The sequence below is a fragment of the Vanellus vanellus genome (assembly GCF_965231255.1).
Source record: "Vanellus vanellus genome assembly, chromosome: 3".
Taxonomy (NCBI): Eukaryota; Metazoa; Chordata; class Aves; order Charadriiformes; family Charadriidae; genus Vanellus; species Vanellus vanellus.
Genome location: NC_138907.1, coordinates 19,097,355 through 19,122,392, shown reverse-complemented (window position 1 = coordinate 19,122,392; position 25,038 = coordinate 19,097,355). Strand labels below are relative to the sequence as shown.

Sequence of the window (25,038 nt, the reverse complement as noted above, 5' to 3'; positions counted from 1 at the left end):
TGTGCAACCCCTGTGAAAGCTAATGTCAGAAGAGGTGGATGATTTGCTTCAGGCACAGCAAGACGTTACTTGCTTACTGTTTCTCTTTCTGCTTTCACAGTCTCTCCTTCCTTTCCTTCTCCTTCATTGTCTTTCCTGACCTGTATGAGGTTATCTGAGACTGACCATAACTACTGCTACACACAGGGGCTGTTCCCAGCACCTTGAAGATCCTCCTCTGTTTCTGCATTTAACTTGCCCCCAGGACTGAAGCAGACCTGGGACTGATGTTGCTGGTTTCTGCTCTATCCCATGCCTTGTCACACTTTGGGAAAGATGAAGTTCAAATACAGATGGGCAGCTGCAAGCTGGAACTGATTCAGAAAAACAGTTTCCAGTCCCTCTTTAACAGTTAGGTGAATGCGGACAGACGGACTGTGTGCAGACACAGATCCACTCGTTTCTGCTCAATGTCTAACACCTTCCTTCCCCTTGCCTTGCCCTGCTTCTGCTACCGTCCCGTGCGGTGGATGCCTGGCAAGAGTGACAGGGTAATTCATTGACTGGCTGCCGGGGCAGCTTCTGAGGGGCTAATGGCACCTGTGAGTGCTGAGAAATCAGCCTCTGGTGCACGTACTTGACTACTGGCTCAGAAACTATGAGGCTAGGAGACTTGACTGACTGATGACAGATGAGATGTCTGTGGGCTGTTGTACTCTGTGAAGTATGGGATCCAGCTGTGGGTGTTGATTTAGCCTCTGCATATACTTGAGGTGTGACAGAGTGTCTGTACATTAAGGCCCGTGGGTCAGTACTGCTGGCTGTATCTTTGCATTGGTCTTAATGAACACTGAGCAGCTTTGTTCCTCCTGTTGGTCATTCAGGGAAGACAGGCAGAAGGTAGGCATAGTAGACTGGACATCTAGCTTTCAGGGCCCATTAAAGGAAAGGAAAGACAAGGAGCAGTGCAGAGTAACCAGGCTTCTATGAGCTTTGCTTCCAACAGGACTTAACTGAACACACAAGACCTAGCTGACTGACTGACTAACAGAGTTGTACTGCTTACTGTGCAGTAAGCACTGTATGAACTACTGTTGTCATTTCCCATTGTTTTAATCCAGTTTTGTATTTTTATTATTTATTTTATTTAGATGATCTCCAAAGGTCGCTTCCAACCCCTACCATTCTGTGATTCTGTCAACCTGCTCTAGGTGAACCTGCTTTGGCAAGGGGATCGGACTAGATGATTCTCCAAAGGTCCCTTCCTACCCCTACCACTCTGTGATTCTGTGATTTTCCAGCTGATTTCCTTACTACCTTATATTTCCCACCTATTTCTGCTTTCAGCCTGATTGCAGAAGAGAGAAGAAACGTGTTCGTTCTCTACCTTCATCCCCCAGTTGTTTTCCCCACTCATGTACCAGTAACTTCAAATTCATTTGCCAGTTTCAGTCAAATTTAATAGAGGTTTCAAAGGCATTAACATCTCCCAAGGCTCCAGGAGGGAGAAAGCACTACACTAGCGTGACCACTGAGCACAACAGTTGTCTTGTTTGGCTTACCACTGGCCAGCAAGAACCTGTGTGACTAGGAGAAGGACACACAGCATACTGCTGTGTGCTCAGCCACTGAAAAGCATGGAAGGGAGCAATGGGAATGGTGGAGGAGAATGTGAAGCAAGGGAAGGGGGAACTTAAGACATTGTAAGGGCCATGAAGTGGGAAGCTAGAGCTACCACCAGAGGTATCAGGACATGTGATCGAACTTAATGAGACATCAGAATACTGCTAGCACAGGTTATTGCATGTTGAGCATCTGTGTTCTTCATGTAAACAATGAGAGCAATGTTCAGCCAAAACGTAAATGATTCTTCTGGACTCTAAGCAAGAATGATCATACGTGTAAGCCAAATGTTCATCCAATATGATATAATACCAGTGACTTTTGTGGAATATTGTCAGTTTATGCCAGCCAGGTCTACTCTGTAAGCTTCAGATTCAAACCTCTCCGTAGATCAAGGATTTACAGTCCTGAAGGGTTTCTCTATCCCATTTCTAATAAAGTTTCACATCTATTGCAGGATTACCCGTTTCCCCTTGTCTGGAGAGAGTCAGTCCGGTAGATTCAGAGATGCCTGGAATCGGAGCCTTTGCTCATTACAGGTGGTGCAGAATTGTCCATTCTGGAAGTTCAGTGCTGATCTTTCTGACATGCAGCACTGCAATCAAAGAACAGCTCTGGAAGATAAATCGTATACGGATAAATGATTCCCCTCCTTTGTGTTGCACAGCCTGTTGCACAGAGCACTGATTACACTGAACAATACACAGAATTGCATTCACCTTTAGCAAGATTCAGCCTCACCCAGGGAGGTGTCACACTAGTGCTTCCAGCATGCCCACTGCTCTGAGCAGTGGTGCATTACAGCCGGCATTGTCCATTCATCTGGGGAGCAAAAGCTGTAAAGTGAATCCTTTGGTGTCTCAAGGCTGCTCCCATTGCAAAATGAATCCCAAACCTCCATTTTTCAAACAAATTACATGGTTAAATTGTCCTTGGCTGGGCAGTCACATCTGGTTTAGGACTGTATTTAGCCAAATAAAAGGTGGAAGGAATTCATCCAAGGAGGGGAAGGAAGAGAAAAAAAGAGGAAAAGAGAAAAAAGCTGTGCTGTTCAAATCAGCTTGTGGTTTCAGCCTCCTGACTGACTTGCAGTATAGCTCAGGTCTGGAATCGATTGCACAGTAAAGAATTGGGATTTTTACTCGGTTTTCACTTCAGGTGTCTGACCCTTGCCCAGAAGAGGAGGGAATGGGTAGATCGAGATATTAATTTCCCTTTGGTTACGCCCTGAAAGGGAAAAAGAAGGCATCTGCATCCTTTCTTACTGTAGCCATCTTGTGTATCTGGTGAGTCACTTTAGCTCACAGAGGTAAAAAAGATTATTCCCCCCTCTCCACAAACGTGGGGGAGGGGGGACAGGCTTTATGTTTTCAGGAAGTGGTTACTCTACAAAAAGAAAGGTTTAGGGGGAGACACAGTCCAGTGTTTTAAAGAATCAATTAAGTATATATATGCAATGAAGTATACTGTGTAAATAATAAAATAGAGGCAAGTGATACATAGTCACAAACTGTTTTGTTCTATGGCATCACACCGAAGGAAAAAAAAAAAGGCTTTGTTCACACAGAGGTGCAGCATTTTTCAGTTGTGTCATTAGTCAAGTATTGAGGCCAGGTTTTTCCTAATCTCTTCAGAAGACATTAAGACTTTTTTAGGTTTAGTGGCCAGCCAATGCCCACTGCTGAACTACTGGCTGCTGCCTGCTGCAGAGCCTGGACTTATTTCCAGCCCCAGTTAGCAGTGTTTTAGATCAGGTGGGATGGCCAGCACAGCATCACATCAGTCTGGAGATACGTTTCATCACAACAGAGGGGCTGGCAGAGCCAGGAGTCCCTGCCACTGGAGAACCCACACTGGTTTGTGCATCAGTGGGAGAGACCCGTGGGCAGGTATGCCTTATAGGCACTGGGCAGAATGGCAGGTGTCATAAGGGAGGGGTGGGGGGTGGGGTAGGCTTGTTTGGTCAAGTAACTAAGGCCACAGATAAACACTTAGCTAGCAAATGGCTGCTGTGGAATAAGCAGTCACTGCTACCCAGTTGTTTGTCACTACCCTGCTGGCAGAAACGATTTCTTCCTCCCCCACAGGACTGGCCACAGGGATCCGTGATTCACACCTCAGTGCAGAAGCTGATGGTTTGGCTTCAGAGGCCAGCAAATGCGAGCCGGTGCTAAGCCTGCCCTTTTCACTAAAGCATCTGGCTCCTGCTGGCAAGGGCTGTAGACTTCATCAGAGGGGCAGGAACAAGGAGTTGGCAGCCTTAGTCTTCCATAGCCATTGGCTATGCAAACCTGTGTCAGTGCTCTGAGGGGCAAGATAAAACCTACACAGATGTGGAGGAGGGAAAGAGCAAATGTGACTCATGCCATTATACAAAATGTCATTCTCATTGTTCAAGGTGACTTTAGAAAGGAGCTAGCAATAATGTAAAGAAACTAAGCGAGGACCAGTTCAGGCTACAGATCTCAAAAATCAGGCTGAAAATTCAGAATCGTCTCCCATGAGAACTGGGGGAAGTTCTTACAGGGCATCCCAATGGAGCTGGAAAGTCAGATCCAGCTGTTCTGATTCTGTCCCTAGGATTTGTATGACATCGTGCCCGCACATTTTTGAATAGTTCACGGATACGAACACTCTCTTGTGCGCTTTTGTAATCCCTTTGTTTGTTAACATCTGAGCTACGTCACTTGTTGGAGACTTCCCAGTGCTGTATCAGTGACGAATCATGCCATGTTCTTGCTTTTAACCCACGTTTGTCCCTTGTCTTTTGGTAGAATCAGCCCTCCTCCCTTTCCATGCTGGACTTGCTCCACGTGGCTCGTGACATTGCTTGTGGGTGTCAGTACCTGGAGGAGAACCACTTCATTCACAGGTAGGTGAACACATCTGTGTCGGCACGGGCATGACTTGCATACAGGCCAGCACTGCCTCGTAATGCCCTGTTTGATATGTTTATGTCCTGCTGCACTCTAGTGGCTGGATACCTTTAAACGAGGTAGATAAAATCAGAATAATAGAAGCAATTAACAGAAAAGCTGCTATAAATAAGGTTGCAGAGGTTTGTAGTTTTACCAAAGATCCTGAGCTCTGTCTTGGTGCCTGCACTTGTGCAGCCCGTTTGGCCACTCTGCAAATGGAAACACAATCTTGTGACAGAAATCTTCAAAGCTCTCCCATTCATGAATTTTGCTTAGTTCCTTTCTGTTCATTTTGGAACGATTTTCTTCTCCTTCTCAAAGAACGGCTGTACAAGTACAGCCGAAAGCGCAACAGCTCGTGACTATTGTTACCTGCTCCTGCAGAACAGGGTGTTTGGTAAGTGTCTAAAATTCCACCCATTGAGTAGAGAGAGATTGTAGTTCAGTCCTCTGAAAGAGTTACCCACAAGGTATGCCATGACGTTACTCAGATCTCAAGGTTTACTTCAGCCCAGCAGAAGCTGGTGGAGCTGGAGCTTTACCTGCACACACACGTTCAGGCCTATATGTTCAGTCTTTAGAGCAACACCTGCACATTGTTGTTCTTCCTGTCTCTGACAGTACGACACCTGGTTGACAATATATGAACAAGCACACTAGGAACAGGTCAGTGGATCATTCCGCAGACAGCTCGATGTTGGGACTAGTACATTGCTGAAATCAGCCCCACTGCTTGTGACTCCTTAGAGACTTAAAAATAGCTCCTGGGGTGAAGGGAGGCTCACAGGAGGCCCATCCTTTCAGCTGGAAGATGTTACCTGAAGTTTAAAGAGGAAATGTTAAAGAGCAAAGCTGCTCCTTCTGGGGTAGGTTGGAATTTGGGACATCACTAGTTATCCATAAACACTGACTTTTCTGGCTGTTGTGGGCTCTGTGCAGCTCAGGACAGTAGGTACTGTTCATTGTTTTCTTTTTGGCTTGCAGAACTGTCAAATGATTAAGTGGTTCTTCTCTTTCTGTTGCTTTTCTTCCCTTTCCTTGTAGGGATATTGCTGCCAGGAACTGCCTCCTTACCTGTCGAGGGCCTGGGAGAGTGGCTAAAATTGGAGACTTTGGAATGGCCCGGGATATATACAGGTAGCAGAGCTAAGGCCAGGGTATCCACGAGCGGAAGCTCTCTAAAATGAGGGAGGAGCAGTGTTTGTGCGGGAGAGCAGGCTCGTGTACTGCTCTGCATAAACCCAGCAAGGCAAGAGCGGAGACATCCCACCCTGATGAATACCAACTAATGCTTTTTTGGTGTTTGCCTTCACCTGTAGTTTAACTGTGCTCTGGAGACTTTTCCCACCCCTGACAGCCGCCTTCTGGGTAATGAAGTCTGATGGTCATGGAAGGCATTTTTCCTCCCTCTTGTACTCTGTCCTCAGTTTCTTTCTTTACTTTCTCTACGCCGAATGGCATTGATGTGCCCTTTTGTTTTGTAGTCCCAAATCATTCTGAGTTTAATCTTTCTCCTTGATACTACCCCTGCCCCTTTGGTTTGGTGCCATCAGTAAATCTCCTCAATTTACTGCAGATAAAGGAGGAAGGTGCAGAGGAAGGTCAGGAAAATGTAATCACCCAAACTGGAATTCAGCTAGGACACAGGGTTAACTACTCTCCTCTTGCAAGAAGTGCCAGGAAATCTTTAATGACCACGAGCAGTCAGGGTTGCAGTTTGATATCTCGTCTTCCAGATAGCACCTCCAGAAGTGCAGCACCATGTCCTGCTGTGCTGCGGAATTGGTTTGCCTCTGACTCAAAGGAAGGAATGCCTTGTACGCAGTCACACACACTGTTTATTCCAGTGCCGTGCTTTCTTTTTCTCCTGCTTGGGGATTCTCCTGTGCAATTACTAAGCCAGGCCTGGCTCTGCTTACCTTGAGATCTGACAGTATCACAGCCTGAGGTGATGCAAACAGAGTGCTACCTTCAAAAACTCAAGTGTATCAGAGTTGCTTTTTACCCCCCCTCCTCTCTCCCTTCACAAAGAGCCCTGACTCTGCCCCACTGTCAGATGGGACTCTGCTGGGACAAAGTAGCATCTGTCACACTCACACAATCAGCAGAACTGACTGCCAAGGTGCATGCTTTGGTGCCGAGTTTTCAAAGGTGCCTTTGAAGTTTGCATGTGTTTCTGTGTCCAGGAATATCCTTTGGATGCTCAGACTGTTATGAACAGTGATACCAGCTTGCATGAGCAGCCTCCTGCAGCTGCCAGCGCAGGATTTGGGGCTTGTTGGTTTTATTTTAAATGATGATGACACCACAGGACTGATGTAATTCCTGCCTCAGGAGCATGGGAAGTGGGTTTTGTACTACTGCCCCAGCTCTAATGGCCAAGCATCCTCCTTATCAAGCTCCTCATTCTTATAAAGGGTTTTGGATTTCACTTGCAGTGCTTTAGACTGAGTACGTATGGAACAGGCTTTGTTTATTTTTTGTGGGGATGCTCAAGGTGACCAAACGTGAGGTGAGGTGGAGATGTTCTGGCTGAAAAGTGCAGGAGGATGGCTCTTGCCAGCAGCAGTTTACTGTGTGAGTCGTTCACCGGGAGTATGCACACAGATAAGGATAACTTGGGGTCACCAGATCAGGTCTAAAGCAAGGGAGATGAGAGCAGTCCTTCCATGATCTGCCCATTTCCACTATTTTTGTGAGAAGGAACAGGTCACTTCAGCATTTTCTCTGCCATGCTGTTTCACCTAAATTAGTCTCTCATATGGCTCGTAATTTTAATATTTGTAATTATAAAAATCCTGAATTAATAGCATTATCTGAATTCTTGGCTTGTTCTTTGTTTTGTTTGCTCTTTGCAGAGCCAGCTACTATCGGAAGGGTGGGTGTGCAATGTTGCCCGTCAAATGGATGCCTCCTGAGGCTTTCATGGAAGGGATATTTACATCAAAAACAGACACATGGTGCGCTTCCTTTCCTTCTCTGTCCAGTCTGTCTGTCTGCATTTTAACCGCTTTTGTAAAGTGTGAATATTTTGTAAAAAATACCTGTTCTTGTTCATTTCTCCTTTACTAAAAAGACAAGCTGGGTCTTTCAGAGCCAGTAATCTCGGAGGAGGCAAGGGAACAGAAAGATCAGACCTGTACAAAAGCAGGTGAGCAGGCAGGGAAGGGAGGTTGAGGCAGGCGCAGGTGCTGCGTTGCTGCTGCCGGGAGGAGAGCGTTAGTTCCACACTGAGGAAAGCAGCACTGGAGACTGCAGGCAAGATCCATCCTGCCAGTGAGGGAGAAAGGCGTCTTTCCTCCTGGCTTTTATCTTCCTCCTGGCTCTTGAGTTGCTGGTAGCCAGAGGAGGGGGAGGGAAACTGGGTGAGCAGGAGGCAAGAGCTTGGGATGTGTGTGGAGGGGAAAGGGCTGGTGGTCAGGACACAGCTCCTGAGTAAACCCCAGCAGAGGGGTGGAGGTACACTCTCTCATACAGCTGAGCTGCTGCCCCTCTCAGCGCCAAGCAGAAGAGTTTCCCATTGCTGCACATAGCTCTTTGCAATTTTATTTAACAAGATGGTGATTTCCAAGCAGCTGACCAGATGAATGCTTTGGAGGGGGTCCTGTCCGTCATTATCCCCAGGGCTTTGCAGGACATGCCACATAGGCTCCGGGCTGTGGTGTTAGCTAGGGAATGTTTTTATTGTACTCTGAGCTACAGGTGGGGGCTATGGGGCTCAGAGCATCAGTGGGCATGTATCACTGGCATGTTATTTCATGCAGGGTAGTTTATTCACGAGTTTGTCCTAAGTGATCAGGCCACTGCTCCACTCAGTCCTGTCTCCAGCAGCAGCTGATGTCTCAGAAAAGCATAACCCGACTTCCACATTTGTTACATTTAGTTGAACAGATGTAACAACCACAGTTACCTACCTATATCGTAGACTTTGCTGACTTAACAGTCAACTACTAGTATTCATTAAATGATTAAAAGTCCACTGTTACAGCTGTGCAGCTTATTTATGTCTGATTCATGCAGCAGTGATTTCCACAAGCTGCCCGAGCACAGACTGCAAAGAGAAGTGCTGACAGTACTGCACCTAAGGACATCGCCCCTCGGTCATGGTCATTCCCGTGTCCTTCACTTTGTTTTCCTTTGCTTCTGTATTCAGGTCCTTTGGCGTATTGCTGTGGGAGATATTCTCTTTGGGATACATGCCCTACCCTAGCAAAAGTAACCAGGAGGTTCTGGAGTTTGTCACCAATGGAGGAAGGATGGATCCACCTAAAAACTGCCCTGGCCCTGTGTATGAGATTTTAACTTTGATATATTCATGCAAATAGGTTTCTGTTTCTGTTCTCTACTCAAAAGTTAATGGCTTTTAAGATTGATCTTATCATGGCTGATTTGCCTTACTCAACTTGAGTGCCAGTGACTGCTCTACTATTTAATTTTTCTGTCTATTTTGGAGAATAATTCAGAGCCCCTTTGAGAAGTACTGGCCACTTTGGTCAGTACTTTGGTCAAAGATTTCTGTGTCTTAGCTTAGCTATGAAACTGCAAGTGCATAGGACTGTTTACAGGTAGGAAAGACGGGGCTCCATTATCTGTAGCCCTGCCTATCTTTAGTGAATTGCCAAGGGATTTCGGGTTATTTCTCTGACATGCTGTGGATTTCACCCCACTGGTAGCCACATTTCAGTGGTTACCAGTACATCAGTTGTCCAACTCCAGTGAAGGCAGAACACTCATATATTAGAAGTCAGATTTGTGATGCATGCTTATGATTTCTAAGCTGTAGTGACTACCTGTTATGTACCAACAGGATCTTCCATTTATGAGCATCTCCTATTCTGCTTTTTTAGTTATCGCATTATGACCCAATGTTGGCAGCACCAGCCTGAAGACCGGCCAAATTTTGCCATAATCCTGGAGAGGATTGAGTACTGCACTCAGGTATCTGTGTTTGTTGGTCTGCAATGAGGTGGGTGGAGACAGTTCTTTTTGAGGAGCGGTCTGGGCAAGCCAGAACACGAGATGAGAAGGCAGTATGGCATTACTGCAGTCAGCAGTCCAGGGAGACTGATGTCAGCCTGGGATCAGTGGCTGGGATGTTTACCTCATCGGGTGGTTGATCCTTCTTGTCTTTCACTACTGAAAGGCACAGGCTTACAGGCTTACGCAGCTTTACAAATAGCAGACCTGTAGCTCTGCTTCTGCTTATAAAGGCACAGATTCCAGCAAACAAAAGAGCTAAGACAGGCCAACACCCGTATGCACTTCACACGCATCATGTCGGCCACTCCATCCCAGTGTTTACCCTTAAGACATGGTGAGCACTGAGCAGAAATGGTCCTGGCTCAGAGCACCCTTTGCATGTGCCTTCTGCAGCTGTCGGCAATTTTCTGAATCTGACTGCACTGGGAAAGGCAGGTGGAGACAGCCGTGCTAAAGGAGTGGGGATTCTAAGGCTAGGCAGCGGGGAAAGAATGCAGCTGGCTTTCCAGGCCAAAATCTGATTTATTTAATTTTTAACCACCATTTTTTGCTTATGAGGAACGAAGTAGTTTGGAAAATGTTTTGCTGCCTGCATCAGCGCAGGCTTCTTGTGTGGGCTCACAGTTATTTGCTTCAGTCAGTTTGCTTTCCCTCGCTGTTTGGGAGGCTTGGTCTGTTTTTCATGTGTGTTTGGATCCTGGGATTGGGAGGCATTGTTTTCTGCTATCTATAGCTCGCTATGGCATCTAGCAATAATTAAAGGTTGCCCAGATCACCACATTTTCTCTCAGTTTAATTTCCAAAACCGCTTAAATAGCTTAGAACCGCAGTCCCTATGGATTCAGGCTTCAAGGGGTCTGCCAGTATTGCCTTCTCTCTGCATTCCCATTCCTCCCTTGTTGTGTGGAGGCAATACTTTCATGGCTGAAACTTTCTCAATATTATCTGAGAATGTTATGAACTTCGAGATGATATAGATTCCAAAACAACATTCCCACAGGAAATTTGGCTGGACTTAAAAAATGTTTTTCATTGTTTTTGTGCCTCTGCTGTTCTGTGGTGAGTTTTAAGGTTGCTTTTTTTTTTTTTATTTAGAGTTCGATTTCCAGGGTATCCCATTGCATCTCACAGCTAACTGCATTTTATCAGCATCCTCACTCCTGGAATGCGGGCTCTGGGTAGTGGGAACAATGCTCTGTGATCATAGCATGACGTCTGTCAGATGCGTTGGGTTCTTAATCAGGTCTGAGTATGCATGATGGTAGCAGACTTTGACAAATTCTCATTGTTCTCTCTGGCAGGATCCAGATGTCATCAACACTGCTTTGCCGGTAGAATATGGCCCATCAGCTGAGGAGGAGGAGAAGGTAGCGATGCGCCCTGATGATCCAGAAGGAATTCCTCCTCTCTTGGTGTCCACACACCAAGACAGAAAGGATGACAAGCAAACTCTGCCGTCTCCACCACCCTTGCCGTCAGCCATCACTGCTGGAAAACCTCTAGGGAAAGTGGGAGCTTTGGAACCGCCAGTGCCAGGGAAGGTGCAGTCAGCCTCAGCAGGGGGACATATCAACATGGCCTATGCCCGGTCCAATCCCCCTTCTGAGCTGCACAAAAGTCGGGGCTCCAGAAACAAGCCCACCAACCTCTGGAATCCAACCTACGGTTCCTGGTTTGCAGAGAAGCAGGCCAGCAAAAACACTTCTCTGCTGGAGAAGGAGATGCCCGAAAGGGAGAATTTGGGACAGGAAGGAAACTGTACTGTGGGGCCCAACATTGTGACTGGCAGGCTGCCAGGCTCCTCCCTGCTATTAGAGCCATCTTCCCTAACAGCAAGTGTTAAAGAAGTGCCTCTCTTTAGGCTCCGCCACTTCCCCTGTGGGAATGTCAACTACGGATACCAACAGCAGGGCTTACCCTTGGAAGCCTCCACGCCACCTTGCGCTAGCAGTTACGAGGATCCCGTCCTTAGAAACAAGAGCCACATAACCCAGCAGGGGCCGTGAGAGCCCTTTACCCTCTTGACTTTTCCCCCTGTGGCCCCTGAGCCTTGAAGAGATGTCCTGTTACCCAGTACACCACGAGCAAGGGATCTGACAGTATTACCTTCCATTTTGTGCCAACTTGCTCCAAAAGTGCCACCCTCGAAGCTGTAATTTCAACTAACCCGAGAGGCTTCAAATCACCAGAGCCCCAATACAGTAAAAGAAACAAGGGGGAGGGAGGATACAGGAAACAGATGTTAACTGCAAGGCCCAGCTGCTGTTGCGTCAACTCATACGCATGGTTGTTGTCATGCCCTTCCTGTGAGCTTTTCTCAGTTGTGCGTTCTCTGCTTAAGTGTAAAGCCGCGGCTCACTGCCTTGAGTGTTTCATGTCTGGGGTTTTCCGTGCCAAACTTGTGGTTGCTGTGGAACACCTGGAGATCTCCTGCAGCTGGCAGAGGTTGTAGTGGGTTTGGGGAGAGCATCCTCTATCCAAACTGAAAAAGGATACAACAGCGCTGAATGGTGACGTGATGGCACGTTCCCAAGTTGTGTTCCAGCTACAGTCCAGTCTTCGAAAGTCCTTGAATGCACAGTGGTAATGAGGGTGTGGGCAGGGCAATAGAAAGACACTGGTCGTACTGCATCGCTTGAAAGAGAGAGGAGAGGAAGCGTAGAGCATGGGTGTGGATGCTGTGAGGCATTGGGGGGGTGTTTGGGGGGGGTGTTTGGCTGGGTTTTTTGGTTTGTTTTATTTTTCCTGTGCTTAAATACTAAAACTGAGTCCTTTAAAATTCCTCCTGTCCTACAAAAGTAGGCATGTCCTTCATCAGGAACTTGTGCGTATCAAGTGGAACCAAGGTGAAGTTTTAAAGGACCATGGTCATGAGAGAAACTTTCACCATGCCCTGAATATGGACAGCCACCTGCATACCTCAGAGGTTTGAAATAGCCTTTGACATACCCTGTACAAACAACAACATAAAGACGGAAGACTACATCGTGCCACAGTCCGGATGCCAGATACTGTCTGTATTTGAAGGGTTTAGAGCCCTTGTTCCTTCGACAAATTACGTGTATGATAGTGGTTGAAAGACAAACACTGCATTGACTCATTTTGTACACCTTGTGCATGAAAAATATTCCAGTTAAGTGTATTGTCAAAACATAGATGTAGGAAATAATTCATGTGTAAAGATGTGCATTAGTAACTTCAACTTAGGGTTGCAAGAAGCTGTTTTAGCATGAACGCTATCCAAAAAAGGGGAGCCTATTTCCATAGAAATGGGTGTACTGGAGCATCAGCAAAGGAACGTGAAGGTGTTCTTCAGCCCGAGACTCTTCATTTCAGTGAAGTCACTCTGAATCTGACCCTGGATTCAAACATTGAGGTAAGCTTCCTGTCTTCATAGGGGAACGAACCAGAATCGCATATACATACTCCTAATCTTCAAGGTGTGCAGATGGAAATCAGAGGGCTTGGTTTGGGCCACCACCCTTGTAGAAAAAAAAAAAACAACAACATAATAGGGGGAGGTAGCGTGGTCTTCCTGACCTGCCTTTCTCACATCTCTGACATGCAGAACTAAAAATCTTTCTTAGATGAATGCCAAAATTATGTGCGGTGGTTGGTTAACAGCGCTGTGCTCTTGTGTTGGGAAGCTTGAGTCAGGGGCTGCTCCAAATTTCATGTTTGTCTGCTAGGGATCCATCGCACCACTGCTGCCTGGGCTTGGTGGGGATAACGAGGGTTACACTTCAGGTGTTCTGCTGCTGCATGCAAGCTGCTGTAGCTTGCACTAAGAGAGTATTTGTGATCTGAAAGGTTATTAGGCTCGCAGCTCTCGTCAGGAAATCCCACTGGGGAGGGATTCTGTCTAGCTTAGCACTGTGTTAGTGTCACACTTGTCTTGCTCTTTCTAGCTCAGTAACCTCAATGGGGTAGTTTTCTAGAGTCTCAGGAAAGCTGATTAATTCAGGAGGTAAGCACTATCAGAACAATTTCTTACACAAGTATATTATTCACATACAATAGCGATTTTCATTTAAATATTCCCGTTTTCTCATTTTCCGAAGGGCTGAAGCTCCTGATTGTTTTCTTTAGCTCTCCTTTGCATAGGAGCACACTCTGAGTTTTTGCTGCCCTGCCTCTTACGTGTTACTGAGGGCAGAATCTGACTGGTATACTGATGAGTGTTCTTAATGAATAGACAAGAACAAAAAGTTGCGAAGTTAATGATCTTTGACTAGCTGAAATTATTAATTCTTGGATCTGGGGCAGCAGCTCTGATGCTGCACAAGTGCAGATAAGCTGCCAGTGTATGAAGTTAGAGTACATTTCTAAAGGAGCTTTAAAAGCACGAGCAGCAAGAGATGAGTATGTTTGTGGAGGTGAAGGGGGAAAGGCAGGGTTTCCCTAGCCACGGTGATAGCATGATTACTGCTCTGCAGCTTGTGCTGTGCAGTTTTTCATTAGAATTTCAACTGAAATACTCTTACAGAATGGGAGTTGTAAAAAAATGAAGGACTAAACACGTTACTGCTTCTCAACCTATAGAATATGTGAGGAGGTAACTCTGGTTAGGGGAAATGGTGAATTACTACTGAAATTCGCCAGTCTGCTGGGTACGGGGCATTGAAATACTGTTCAGGATTAACAGTTGGTTTCAAGTAAGCTTCCTTTGTGTCTCCAGTGTAAAGTGCTTTGTGTTGTGGGGTTTGTGTGTGTGTGTGTGTGTGTGTGTGTGTGTGTGTGTGCCGGGCTTTGTTTTGTTTTTTTTTAAAAATCTCCCGTCTTGACTCTTGTAATTCAGATGAATTCAGGAATCTAGTTGGGGCTTATTTTTAATGTAAAAAACATAGTAACGCTCAGCTCTTCCAGAGCAAGCATTTAGTTTGGTACCCCCGTGTGCTGTCTGAGCACAGTACCCCAGTTTGCAAAGATTGTTTTGTAAGTATTGATGCTAACGAAATCTTGCCACTCAGAAACAGGGGTTGGAGCATTGGCCTGTCCTCTTTCTCAGAAAACAATACCATCAGTGACAAATGATTTCCATGAGTGAATTGCCTGGACCAAAGGATGCTCTGCTACTTGTGTGCAGGCTGCATCGAAGGCAGTTTCCGGTCATTCTGCAATTGCATTGCTTAACTTTTAAGCATCTGTCCTGCTGTCACTGACGTCTTGGCAAGGCTTTGGCAATGCAAGATTTTATTTGTATCACAGGGATGATGTGAAGAAAACTTTCCATAATGATACCCATTTCCTCTGTCACTAAAGTAACAATTCACACCCCAGCATTATCAATTACTACACCATCTCAAATTAGCGGAAGGGCTGACAGAAACGCCTGTACCATTTAACCAGTGAGTGTGAGAGCTGCAGTTGCTAAGCAGGTTTGCCCTGGCTGGAAGAATTACTCGCAGCGGTTTGTTCAGTGAGGTAGGAAAGAAGCTTCTGAAGGGCTTTCCCAGGGACAGGCCACGCAGCGCAGAGGGAAACAACAGAAACTCAGCTTCATGCTGGGGGTAAAGCCCACAGATTGCCGTTTAGGGGTTACAGACTCTGTGTGTGTGTGTGTGTGTAAAGAGCTGAGTAATGCACTCGACACGTTTGTAAGGAGACTGTGGCGTAAATTCTGTACAAGAAGGTACTTCATGGCAATTGTTTTAGCATTTCTCTTACAACATCTGGAAGTGCTCATGCTTCTTCCGTTCCAATTTCCAGCAGTGTCATTCTAGCGCACTTCCTATAGCTGCACACCATTAGGATGAGCATTTTGTCCAGTCGTGAACTAGGAATTTTTAATTTCTGTGTCTAGAAAGATTCACCTGTTCAGTTCTCAGAGCTGCAGGGAACGGAAGGGGCTTATGTCACCATGAGCTCACCAGACCAAAGCACCCTGGCATGTGTAAATCCCAAATTCCCCTCCATGCTAGGCTTAGTGTTGTATGAGAAAAATGTTCAAGTTATTTTAACCCTCTTACCCATTTTTGTCTATGACTTATTTTTTTAAAATATAGTTTATTCAGACAATGGAGATTTTTTTTAAGGAACCTGTTTTTAAGGCTGTTAATCTTTTTTCATTGGCAATATATTCATTCTGGTTTCATGTGTCTTCCTCACTCTACAGTGGAAAAGCGGGATGCAGTATGATCTACAGGATGTAAAGTATGACCAGGAAAATCCTGTGCTACCACTCTCATACTCTGAAAATGGCTTATTTCCATGTGGATGTTACCTCTTTCCTATAGCTGTTAGGTAGGTTTCTGATTCTGTACGCTGCTGAAGGTAAACTAGGTTGGGATGCCTGTTTATCTGCCTTTCCTTCATCTTCCTTTTCGCTACTGACCCTTGTTTCACCATCATGTGCCTGGAAATAAGTGAAGCAAGAAGTTTGGGTGGTTCTGCTTCCTCAAGGAGCAGTGGAAGGAGTGGGGCTTTGCTGTAGCGAGGGGGAGGTACAGGTACCACAGGCTGAAAGCGCGAGGGCTGCATTAATTTGGCTGACTCGGCCTTTCACAGTGGTGGTGTACCGCGGGTCCACCGGTTTCCCTCCCTGTATGTTCACAAAAGGACACAGGCTCGGCCCGAGAGCAGCCGCAGCACAGCTGGGCGCAGTGGTGTATACCCTGCGTGATGTAAGAGGTCTGAAATAGGCTATGAAGGATTTAACTTTGCCTGTCTGCTCCTGTTACTGAGCCTATCTTCTGGGCGACAAGAACCTCGACATAGGAATAGCATAAAACAGCCTTTCACAGCAGCAAGGACATCACCCTTTGTCTGTCCCAAAGTTAAACCCATCACAGGAAAACGTCCAAATTGTCTGCATCTGGCTTCTTTTAGTAACAAAGCTTCATTATAGGAGTGTCTGTCTCATGTACAGCAGTTTATGCAACATTGTTTATTAAGGAAGGGCCTGTGCACTTCAGGGATACTATGAAGAAAAATACTAATATATGGTCATTGAGTATTTTGTATTGAATAGTGTATTTGTATTGTAAACAAGTGTAGTGAACCACAAGGCATGAAGACAACAAATAAAATGACTGTAGCTGGCTTTCTCTGTGTTGAGCTGTGTATCAATGATTTATCAATGTCAGATCACTTCTGTAATAACCAAGGGAGGTCTCTGGGCATCAGTTTTTACTTGGTAGAGTTACAGAAATACTAAGGTACACCGAGGTCAACTGAGACAGCCACCTTTCTGGGTGGCCACAGTGTGTTTAAGGCTTGTTTGCATTGCAAGTGTCATACCTTCAAGTTTCTTGCAGAGAAAAGTGCTGTTCCTTCTGTTACAAACCACCAAGGTTGGCGTTTACCTACAGGAAACCAGCCAGTATAAGAGAACGTGGTACAAGAGGAGTATGTCGTTGAAGAGAGCATTTGACAGGGTTTGTCTTTGAGTCTGGACATGGACTTTGAGCAGGTCTAATCACAAGCTGTATTTTAATGCAGTAGAGTACCAGTACTGAGTCCTGTGCCAAATGTAGGAAGAGGTAGCTCCTGCCTTGAAATGCTCACTTTTTCCCCTCCCCATACCACTCCTGTGCTGTAGGTAGCTGCTTTCTCAAGAAATGGTCTTTGCAATTATCTGTAAACCTTATTCTCTTTCACTTGCTTATCCACATGCTATTCTCCAGCAGGACAGTCCTGTGATTTAGTCAACACAACTTTTTTTTTCCTGAGCAGGTACTTGGCAGGCACCTCTCCTCTCCCTCCATTTCCCCCACGCTTTGGTTCCTCCCTGTATTAACCGAGGGTGCTCTTCTAGGAGTACAGCTTGTCACCAGACAGCCACCACCATACCGGTTTGGATCTGGCACTGGCTGGCAATCTTTGCTCTAATATCCATTTTTTCCAGAGTTGTCTGGCTGCAGCGGGGCAGGAAAAAGGGTGCAGGTGGGTACTGTGCTGTGTGGCTTTCATGGCCATGGTTTCAGTTTCCACCTGGTGTTTGACAAGGCTGCTGCAAAATCTGAACTCTCTAAAAGCCATGACATAAGTGCTGGACTTGCCGCCTATGCACCACCCTCACAGGTGACAGCGCTAACCTGTCAGAGAAGATAGGTTACGTTTTGCAAATCTGCAGTGCCAATTTTGGATCCTTGTGCCTCAGATCTTGCTGGATAGCAACACTTCAAAAACATGCTCCCTGCCCAGAAAACCATTACTGTCAACGTCTGCAAAATAATCGCTGAATCCAACTGGACTGAACTCACTAGAAGTGAATTCCCCATCCTGGGACTCTTCAAGAAAGTTTTCCTCCTCCTGTCACACCTGTGACCTCTCCTCTCCAGCTAGTGTCCAACAAAGCTGAAAGATTTCATTGCTCAGAGCACTGGAGAAGTACGTTTTCTGAAACTGGACCCCAGAGGGACATGCTGTAGAACAAGGACAAGCCTCGAAGTCCACAGAGGCAACACAGAATTGCTGGGGGACCATCTGTTAATTTATTTATAAAACAGATAATATTTTATTTATACTGTTTATAGGGACTTTAAGGATCATTTGTCTTTTTTCTAACCAGTCTGGGGCTGTGATCGTACAGACCCCAGCACTGCACCTCATTTCAAACTTCACTGCCAGTTATTTTCAGAAATATTTTACGACACAAAGTGTCCTCCCGCAAGAGTTGGAGGAAAGGATTATGGCAACTTACCTTGGATTTAGGGAAGCACAAATCCCTTCACATCACCAACTTGAAGACAGCCATCAGTAATCCCCTCTGGAATGGAGAGACTGATTTATTTCTGTTTCAGGCCACATAAATTCACAGTGCTTCTTGCTTCCTCGGGGAAGAGTCTCAGTGCTACCAAAACAGCTCCATACTGATACCAGTCCTGACTTGCTCCTCTAATCTACAGTGCTCTACCTGATTATAGCCAGAGCTTTCATGAGAAATGTGCAGCGAGCTGAAGCTGAAATTGAAGAGAAAGCACACTACGCCAACGCTCAGGTAGTATCCATGCCCTCTTCTCTACCCATCAGGCAGGATTCAGTAAAGTCCTGCCCGTGCCAGCCCAGGCCACTGAGACCCCACTTCCAGCTGAACTGGGTGCAGCTACAGAGCTGTGGAAGGTGCAGCTTGACACCCTTGGAGAAAAAAGAGAGTTACCAGTGAATCACCAAACTCTTGGAAAGAGGTTATTCCCATATATTGCTTCATCTGTGCAAGACAAACCACACAGAAATGGTGCGACTATAACAAACTGCCTGAGCTTGCTGCCTTACACACACGCTTATTCCCCTACGTACCTCCTGAAGAGCTGCAGCTACCCATCAGATAAAGCACTTACATCCGTTCCATCTTCTCAGGCAGAAAAAAACAGCATTTCTGATAATGAGTGTTTCATCCCAGAAACAAAACTTCCCACCCAGGAGCACAAGGCTGGGACAAAGGAGTGAACCGGGCTGTACAAACACTTTGACAACTGGCAGTTCCGTATGCAATAGCTCGAAGATATAAAACCTTCTGGTTTATATTCTATAGTTGCTGTTCCACGCTGTATCCTGTTTGCCTAATGTGTACATTAGAACAGAAGTGAGAGGATGTACATTCTGTAACGACCTAATGAGAATTCTTTTTGCCGTAATAGTCAGCAGGGTTTCATTTTACTAATACCAGCAAGAAACAGATATCGGACAAAGTTCAGTACATCGCTGAATATCTGCATCTTCAAATATAAAGCATTAATCTTTTTTACATTCAAAATTTACAGCTTTTATATTCAATTAAAAATTCCCGTAAGTTAGAATACAATATGCATTATTTTAAATACAGCTCAGGAAAAATAGCTACAGCAATATTTAAAAGAAGGTAACGTCAGCAGAATTCTGTCTAAAAATAGGATATTGTGATGTAATTTAAAGTGACACTTCTTCAAGTAGGTAAGAGCAAGCAGATCATTTAAGAATAAAATGACTGTTCTGGAACACAAAACCATCCTGCTAAGATAATGTTTACATATGCTGAGCAATTCAAATACATTATATGTTTAAAACATGAACAAAATATTAGCTGTTTTAAAAGGCAGATATGCAAATAACACATCAAGGTGTGTTAACAATGCTGTACCTAAAACTAACCTTAATTTATCATAAGACTCTTACAAGAAATTTATACTGGAAACTGTTCCAAAGGAAACAAAAAAGAAATGCCTATCACAGACAAATCAAATCACATTAACAGCTTGCTTGAAAACCCTGCATATAATCCATACCACTGGCAGGAATTACCATGCTGTATTTATACAGACTTAATATATGATGAGGCTATTAATGTATAGTTCCACTCTGGGTTTATTTGCATTTAAAAACTGTGATACTCATAGCCTGCAGCACACCAAACAAAAAAAAGTCTTTAAAAATGAGGGAAAGCTCTCCAGGAGAGTGCAAAGTGCATTATTTTGAAGAGTGCTTCTTATACAAATGCATACAACAAAAAGTGCTTTCTACTATACAGACTGACATGCAGCATATTTGTGCTTTTTTAAAGGCTTTTTATTTAATTGCTGCTGTTCACTAGGATAACTGTAAATCTTTGTTATTTATCAGCCCTTTTGCGTTCTGGAGGGAAGAATAGGAGGGGGAAAGGAGGGAGCTGAATGATAAAATGTAAAAATACTTCGCAACTGCTTGAAAAAGGGGTCTGTCTTTTTTTTTGTGTCTCTTTTTTTTTTTTTTTTTTTTCAGCTTGCTTATTGCTAGCAGCTGGTATTGGAATTGACAAAGAGCCTGGTAACCAACCTAATGTCACTCATTAACCACCTCCTCTGGCAGAAGCGGGCAATGCGCAAAGCGTTATCAGTTCATTACTGCATGGAGGAAAATCGTTTAAATACTGCATGAATCACAAAGCAACTTTAGGGACTGCTGGAGATGCATTCCCGAACTGGAACGCTATTCAACTAATACAGCATCTCAAACCCAAGCTGCTTTTGCAATAACCTTCCCAGGCAAGGGTTGTTTCAGTAAGAGAAACAGAATAGTGGTTTTACTTCTTAATGCAGCTGAACTTTTTTTAATCTCTCTATACTTTTATATATATATATATTAAAATATATATTATATATTCACACACATACTATATGTACTCATATATATATATGTAAAATGCAAATGCAGATTTAATAATTTAAAAAATTTTCAAAGTTTGCATTCTAGATGGGGTTCTTTTGTGCTTTAAAATACTTCTTTCCTATTGTATGAGCACACTTTGGCTCAGCAAATATCGTCTACAAGTTTTGCCCCATTAATGCCCCGATAGGTTACTCTGCTAGGTCGAACTAAGACCCCGTGGTTCAGCTTACAGGTGAAATAGCGCTTTGTCCCCACAGAGCCATCATTCTTTCCCTTGGCACTTCTGAGTTCAAGTCCGAGCCATATCCCCGGTGCAAAGTCTGTAGGACCAATGTACCTGATTGTCCCCATTTCATTGGAGCTGGTCAGAAGAACTTGAGAGCCTTCATGCAGCTTCACTGGTCCCTCAGTGTTAGCTGTAGTGGTATTACTCCAGCTGCGCCGCAACACAGAGCTCTTGGATCTAGTTAGAAAAAAAAAGAGGGGAAAAAAAAGACTTTTTTTTTCTGTAAAACATCCAGGGCAAATCTTCAATTTAGTGAAGTGCATGGGCAAAAACTCAAATGCCTTTTTTAAAAAAATGGGGTTTGATCTCATGTCACTAGCAAAATGTGTAATAACATACAGGCTAGTACACATGACAGTCTGAAATACTTGGAAAATCCATTTCCTTTCACCTGATCTACAATATTTGCCATAGGTGATAGTATTGGTAAGTTAAGCAGTACAAAACATTTTATTTGAGGCTTGAAAGAGTTTAACCAAAACAACATTTAATGTGCAAGCGTCAATCAGGATCAGCAGGACAAAGTGAAGTCCTTCACCAAGACCCTCTGAACTTCACCCAGCTGTGTGAAAATACAAGACGTTAGAGAATATGCAGTGATGACCAATTGGAAAACAATTTTAATGCCAACTGTACTTCTGGATACCCACAGAAAAATAGTCTACTACTGGCCCATTTTGGAAGGAAAAAAACGGACGTGTAAAGATTAGATATTTATTATACATGCATAAAGATTTTCTTTTGAACAAGAAACAGTAAACCGAGTAGCCAGCTCACCCCCAAACATTTTAAACTGAAGACACTCACCTAACAAAGGAGTTTCTTCTGTTTATCTCCTTTTGTGAAGATGCAGAAGTGGTGCTTAAACTGCGTCTAAAACCTAAGTGGAAAGGTTAATAAGCTGAGTAGGACTTGTAAAAAAACACCAGCTTTATGAATGCGTATTCTTTGTGTTTTCTTTCATACTGCATTTGGTACACATTCTCCCATCCAATTTGAAAAATTAAGTGATGAAAATTTTCATGAAAGTAGATGTCCATAACACGTTCAAATTTTCAGAGGACAGAAATTAAATGGAACAACCCAAACAAGGGTAATTTGAAGCAGCCTTTTTGCAAACAGCTTAGGTAAGGAAAACGAAAAATAACTACAAGTATCTCAGAAAAGTTTCAGTAATTTCATATGGACCCCTCCCTGCACTGATCCCTTCATCAACCTCAATTTAGATTAAGGAACAGGCTCAATTTTTGGTTAACTCTGATTAGAATGCAATACAGTACTAAGGGAAGAGCATCAACAATCTTAACTCTGACATCATTATTTCTGCCAGAATAGGGTTAACAACAACATGGTACCCCACCAATCCTTCTGCAGGCTGCATTTCTAGGAAGGAACCAGCCAGACTGTTGGCTGGCATTTGGTTTCCCTGAAAATCTGCTGTGCTTTTGGAGAAGCTGGCTTTGTGCAGTAGGTTCTGGTTGCAGACTGGTAGCCTGTGGTAGGCTGCCTGAGCCACATCACAGTGTCTTAACACTCCTACCTGGAAAAGTGTGATTTATTTTACTCGACGGAGTCTCTGCGAGAGAATCCAGAGAACCCGTTAGTCTGAAAAGCAATAACACAACAAAGAAGTCACTCAACTCTGAACAAACCTACTGCTGGAGTCCTTCTTGCCAAATGTTGATCAAATTCTGATTCTTTCCCTTCCCCATCCACCCCCCAGAGACACTAACGGTTCAGTTGTAATCAGGCTGGTATGTAAGACGTGCCCGGAGCAAACTAGTTTATTCCAGTCACTTGCCTTTTTACTCAGGATGTCTAATTTTGAGGCAAGTTCTTTTAACAGTTTGCCTGAGCTAGTATATTCAGGGAAAGAAAAGCAAGAACATGTCTGGCAGAGTAACTAGATACAAATACAGGAGGAAAGAGCACAATACTCCTCAGGTGTTCCTCCTGAAACCTAAGTGGTGGGTGCTTTGGTTCCTCTGTGCATTTAACTGGAATGAGAACAGTGTTTCCAGTCACGTCCAAGGGCAACTTCCTTTTATAACCGGATTCAGCTCAGCGCATCAGGACTGGGTCATGAAAGTAAGGTTTAATGAACACAGACCAGATCAGAAACGGAGGCCCTGGAATGAAAATACTTGAAGTGGCTGCAAGAGAAACAGGGGGAGCTGCATTTCCAGTTTACACTCTGCTTTCAAAAAGCTGATCTAAAACCCACCAGGTTTTTAATGGAGGTTATAAGCTTCCATTAGCAGAAGAAAAACACTTAGTTCTTCCATAGCTGCTGCAAAACTTTGTTTCCCAGTGGAAATGTATTAAGGAAGCGTTTGGCAGCACAAACATTAAAACAGCTTCAGTGCTCACCTCTGTACACGAGAGGGTGGTGCAAATATACCGTATCTGGGAAGACAACTGAAGTACTGTACACCTCCCACGGAACCATCATTCTTCCCGTGAGGCTTGTCCAATTCAATTCCACACCAGAATCCTACATTTCAAAACAGTAAAATCATGGTATTTTGAACAAAACACCACAGGCTTTTCTTCATCTAGACAGCTGGGACAGTTGGCATTCACCCCCATCAAGGAAAAAAGTTGCTAGTCAGAAACCACCTAGATAGTTGTTTTATAAAATATATATATATTTTTATTATCTATGTAACTATGGAAAAACTTTTATCATAATAAATCTAGAGAGAATTATCTCAGCATTTTTATATGCTCTCGAGAAAATTAGTGACATTTTAATTAATATAGAATCTAGATAGTTGTTTTATAAAATATATATATTTTTATTATCTATGTAACTATGGAAAAAATTTTATCATAATAAATCTAGAGAGAATTATCTCAGCATTTTTATATGCTCTCAAGAAAATTAGTGACATTTTAATTAATATAGAATCTAGATAGTTGTTTTATAAAATATATATATTTTTATTATCTATGTAACTATGGAAAAAAATGTATCATAATAAATCTAGAGAGAATTATCTCAGCATTTTTATATGCTCTCGAGAAAATAAGTGACATTTTAATTAATATAGAAAAGGTAAAACCTTTGATACATGTACTAAAGCCAAATGGAAGGTTACTGAATATAACAGTGGCTATTTGACAGTAAGGAGACAGAAAAGAAGAGCAGTGGTGGTTCAGGTTTCCTTCTTTAGTCCTCTGACCACATGGTTTATGCCTCATCTGAGATCATCAACAGTAAAATTAAAGTTTTGATATTAATTCATTCCTTCTTTCCGTCTAGCAAGTTATAATTAATACAAATTGCAAGGCTGGTTGTATGATATTGCGAGAAGGGTGTAAGAATAAGAACTGGCCAGCGATTCATCTCCTACAGAACAGTGAATAGGCATCAAGATGTTAATAAGCTTGATCATTCATAACCTGTGATAAATGTGAGCTAATTATGTAAAGGTGCTAAATTTCATACTCCATTAGCAGTCCTTATGCTATCCGTCCCCAAAAGATTCAAAACGTAATTCAAGTCACTTGGTACTAAGGCACTGGATAGAATGGTAATTCTAATTATCAGCTCAAGAAACTTGGGAATGACAGCTTATAAATTAGAAGGGTTCAGGATGGCAGAAGTTCTCCCCTCCCTGTTTTTAGAATTAAACAAAGAAAGATCTGCGTTGCAGCAAAAGAAATAAAGTTTGGGTAACTTCCGGAGCTTTGATACATACTAAAATTGAAATACTTTTAAAAACGCATCTGTTTTACATTTTGTATGAATTACTGGTTTTGCAAATGGTGAAGGTCTGTCATCTTTCCATCCTCACTTCATAAAATGGTGTTTTTCTCCAAAAAATTTCATTCCTAAATATGAGGGGGAGAGGGAGGAGACTTACACTGTCGAACAGCTTTCTGATTTTACACTTGTTACAGTGTATTTGGATAAGCCGGTCCTTTTCTCATTGTTTACTTTGTAAGCAGCAACATGAAGGTAAGAGTGATCGCATTAAAGTATAGAATCAGTTAATCGCAGTATCTTAAGCAAGGGCTGCCTACAGCAAAATTGGGGAAAGAGGCGAGAATGGAAAAAGTACGTAGCTCATACCACAATCTCGCATTCTGTCACTCTTACCTTTTTTTTTTAAATATTAATGCCACCAAGTGTCAAGACAGAGTATTGCTGCTTACGACATATCAATCAAAGGGACCTCATTT

General features: G+C 43.7%; 2 protein-coding genes across 2 annotated transcripts in view; one reads left to right on the top strand and one right to left on the bottom strand.

Moving 5' to 3' along the window:
* Window positions 1-11,506, top strand: part of ALK (ALK receptor tyrosine kinase) — a gene marked incomplete at both ends in the record, with an annotated part of 320,185 nt that extends 308,679 nt beyond the window's left edge. Inside the window, 6 exons of the mRNA XM_082481002.1 lie at window positions 4,377-4,474; window positions 5,565-5,657; window positions 7,379-7,480; window positions 8,674-8,808; window positions 9,368-9,458; window positions 10,802-11,506. Coding sequence (XP_082337128.1) covers window positions 4,377-4,474; window positions 5,565-5,657; window positions 7,379-7,480; window positions 8,674-8,808; window positions 9,368-9,458; window positions 10,802-11,506 — 1,224 coding nt within the window. The remainder of the gene's footprint in view (window positions 1-4,376; window positions 4,475-5,564; window positions 5,658-7,378; window positions 7,481-8,673; window positions 8,809-9,367; window positions 9,459-10,801) is intronic.
* Window positions 11,507-18,437: 6,931 nt separating this feature from the next.
* The window catches only part of CLIP4 (CAP-Gly domain containing linker protein family member 4), a 33,712-nt gene continuing 27,111 nt past the window's right edge, over window positions 18,438-25,038 (bottom strand). The window contains exons 14-17 of the mRNA XM_082481291.1: window positions 23,221-23,344; window positions 22,391-22,455; window positions 21,658-21,730; window positions 18,438-21,027 (exon numbers count right to left, since the gene is read on the bottom strand). Of these exons, the coding sequence (XP_082337417.1) occupies window positions 20,706-21,027; window positions 21,658-21,730; window positions 22,391-22,455; window positions 23,221-23,344 (584 nt within the window). The 3' untranslated portion in view covers window positions 18,438-20,705. The remainder of the gene's footprint in view (window positions 21,028-21,657; window positions 21,731-22,390; window positions 22,456-23,220; window positions 23,345-25,038) is intronic.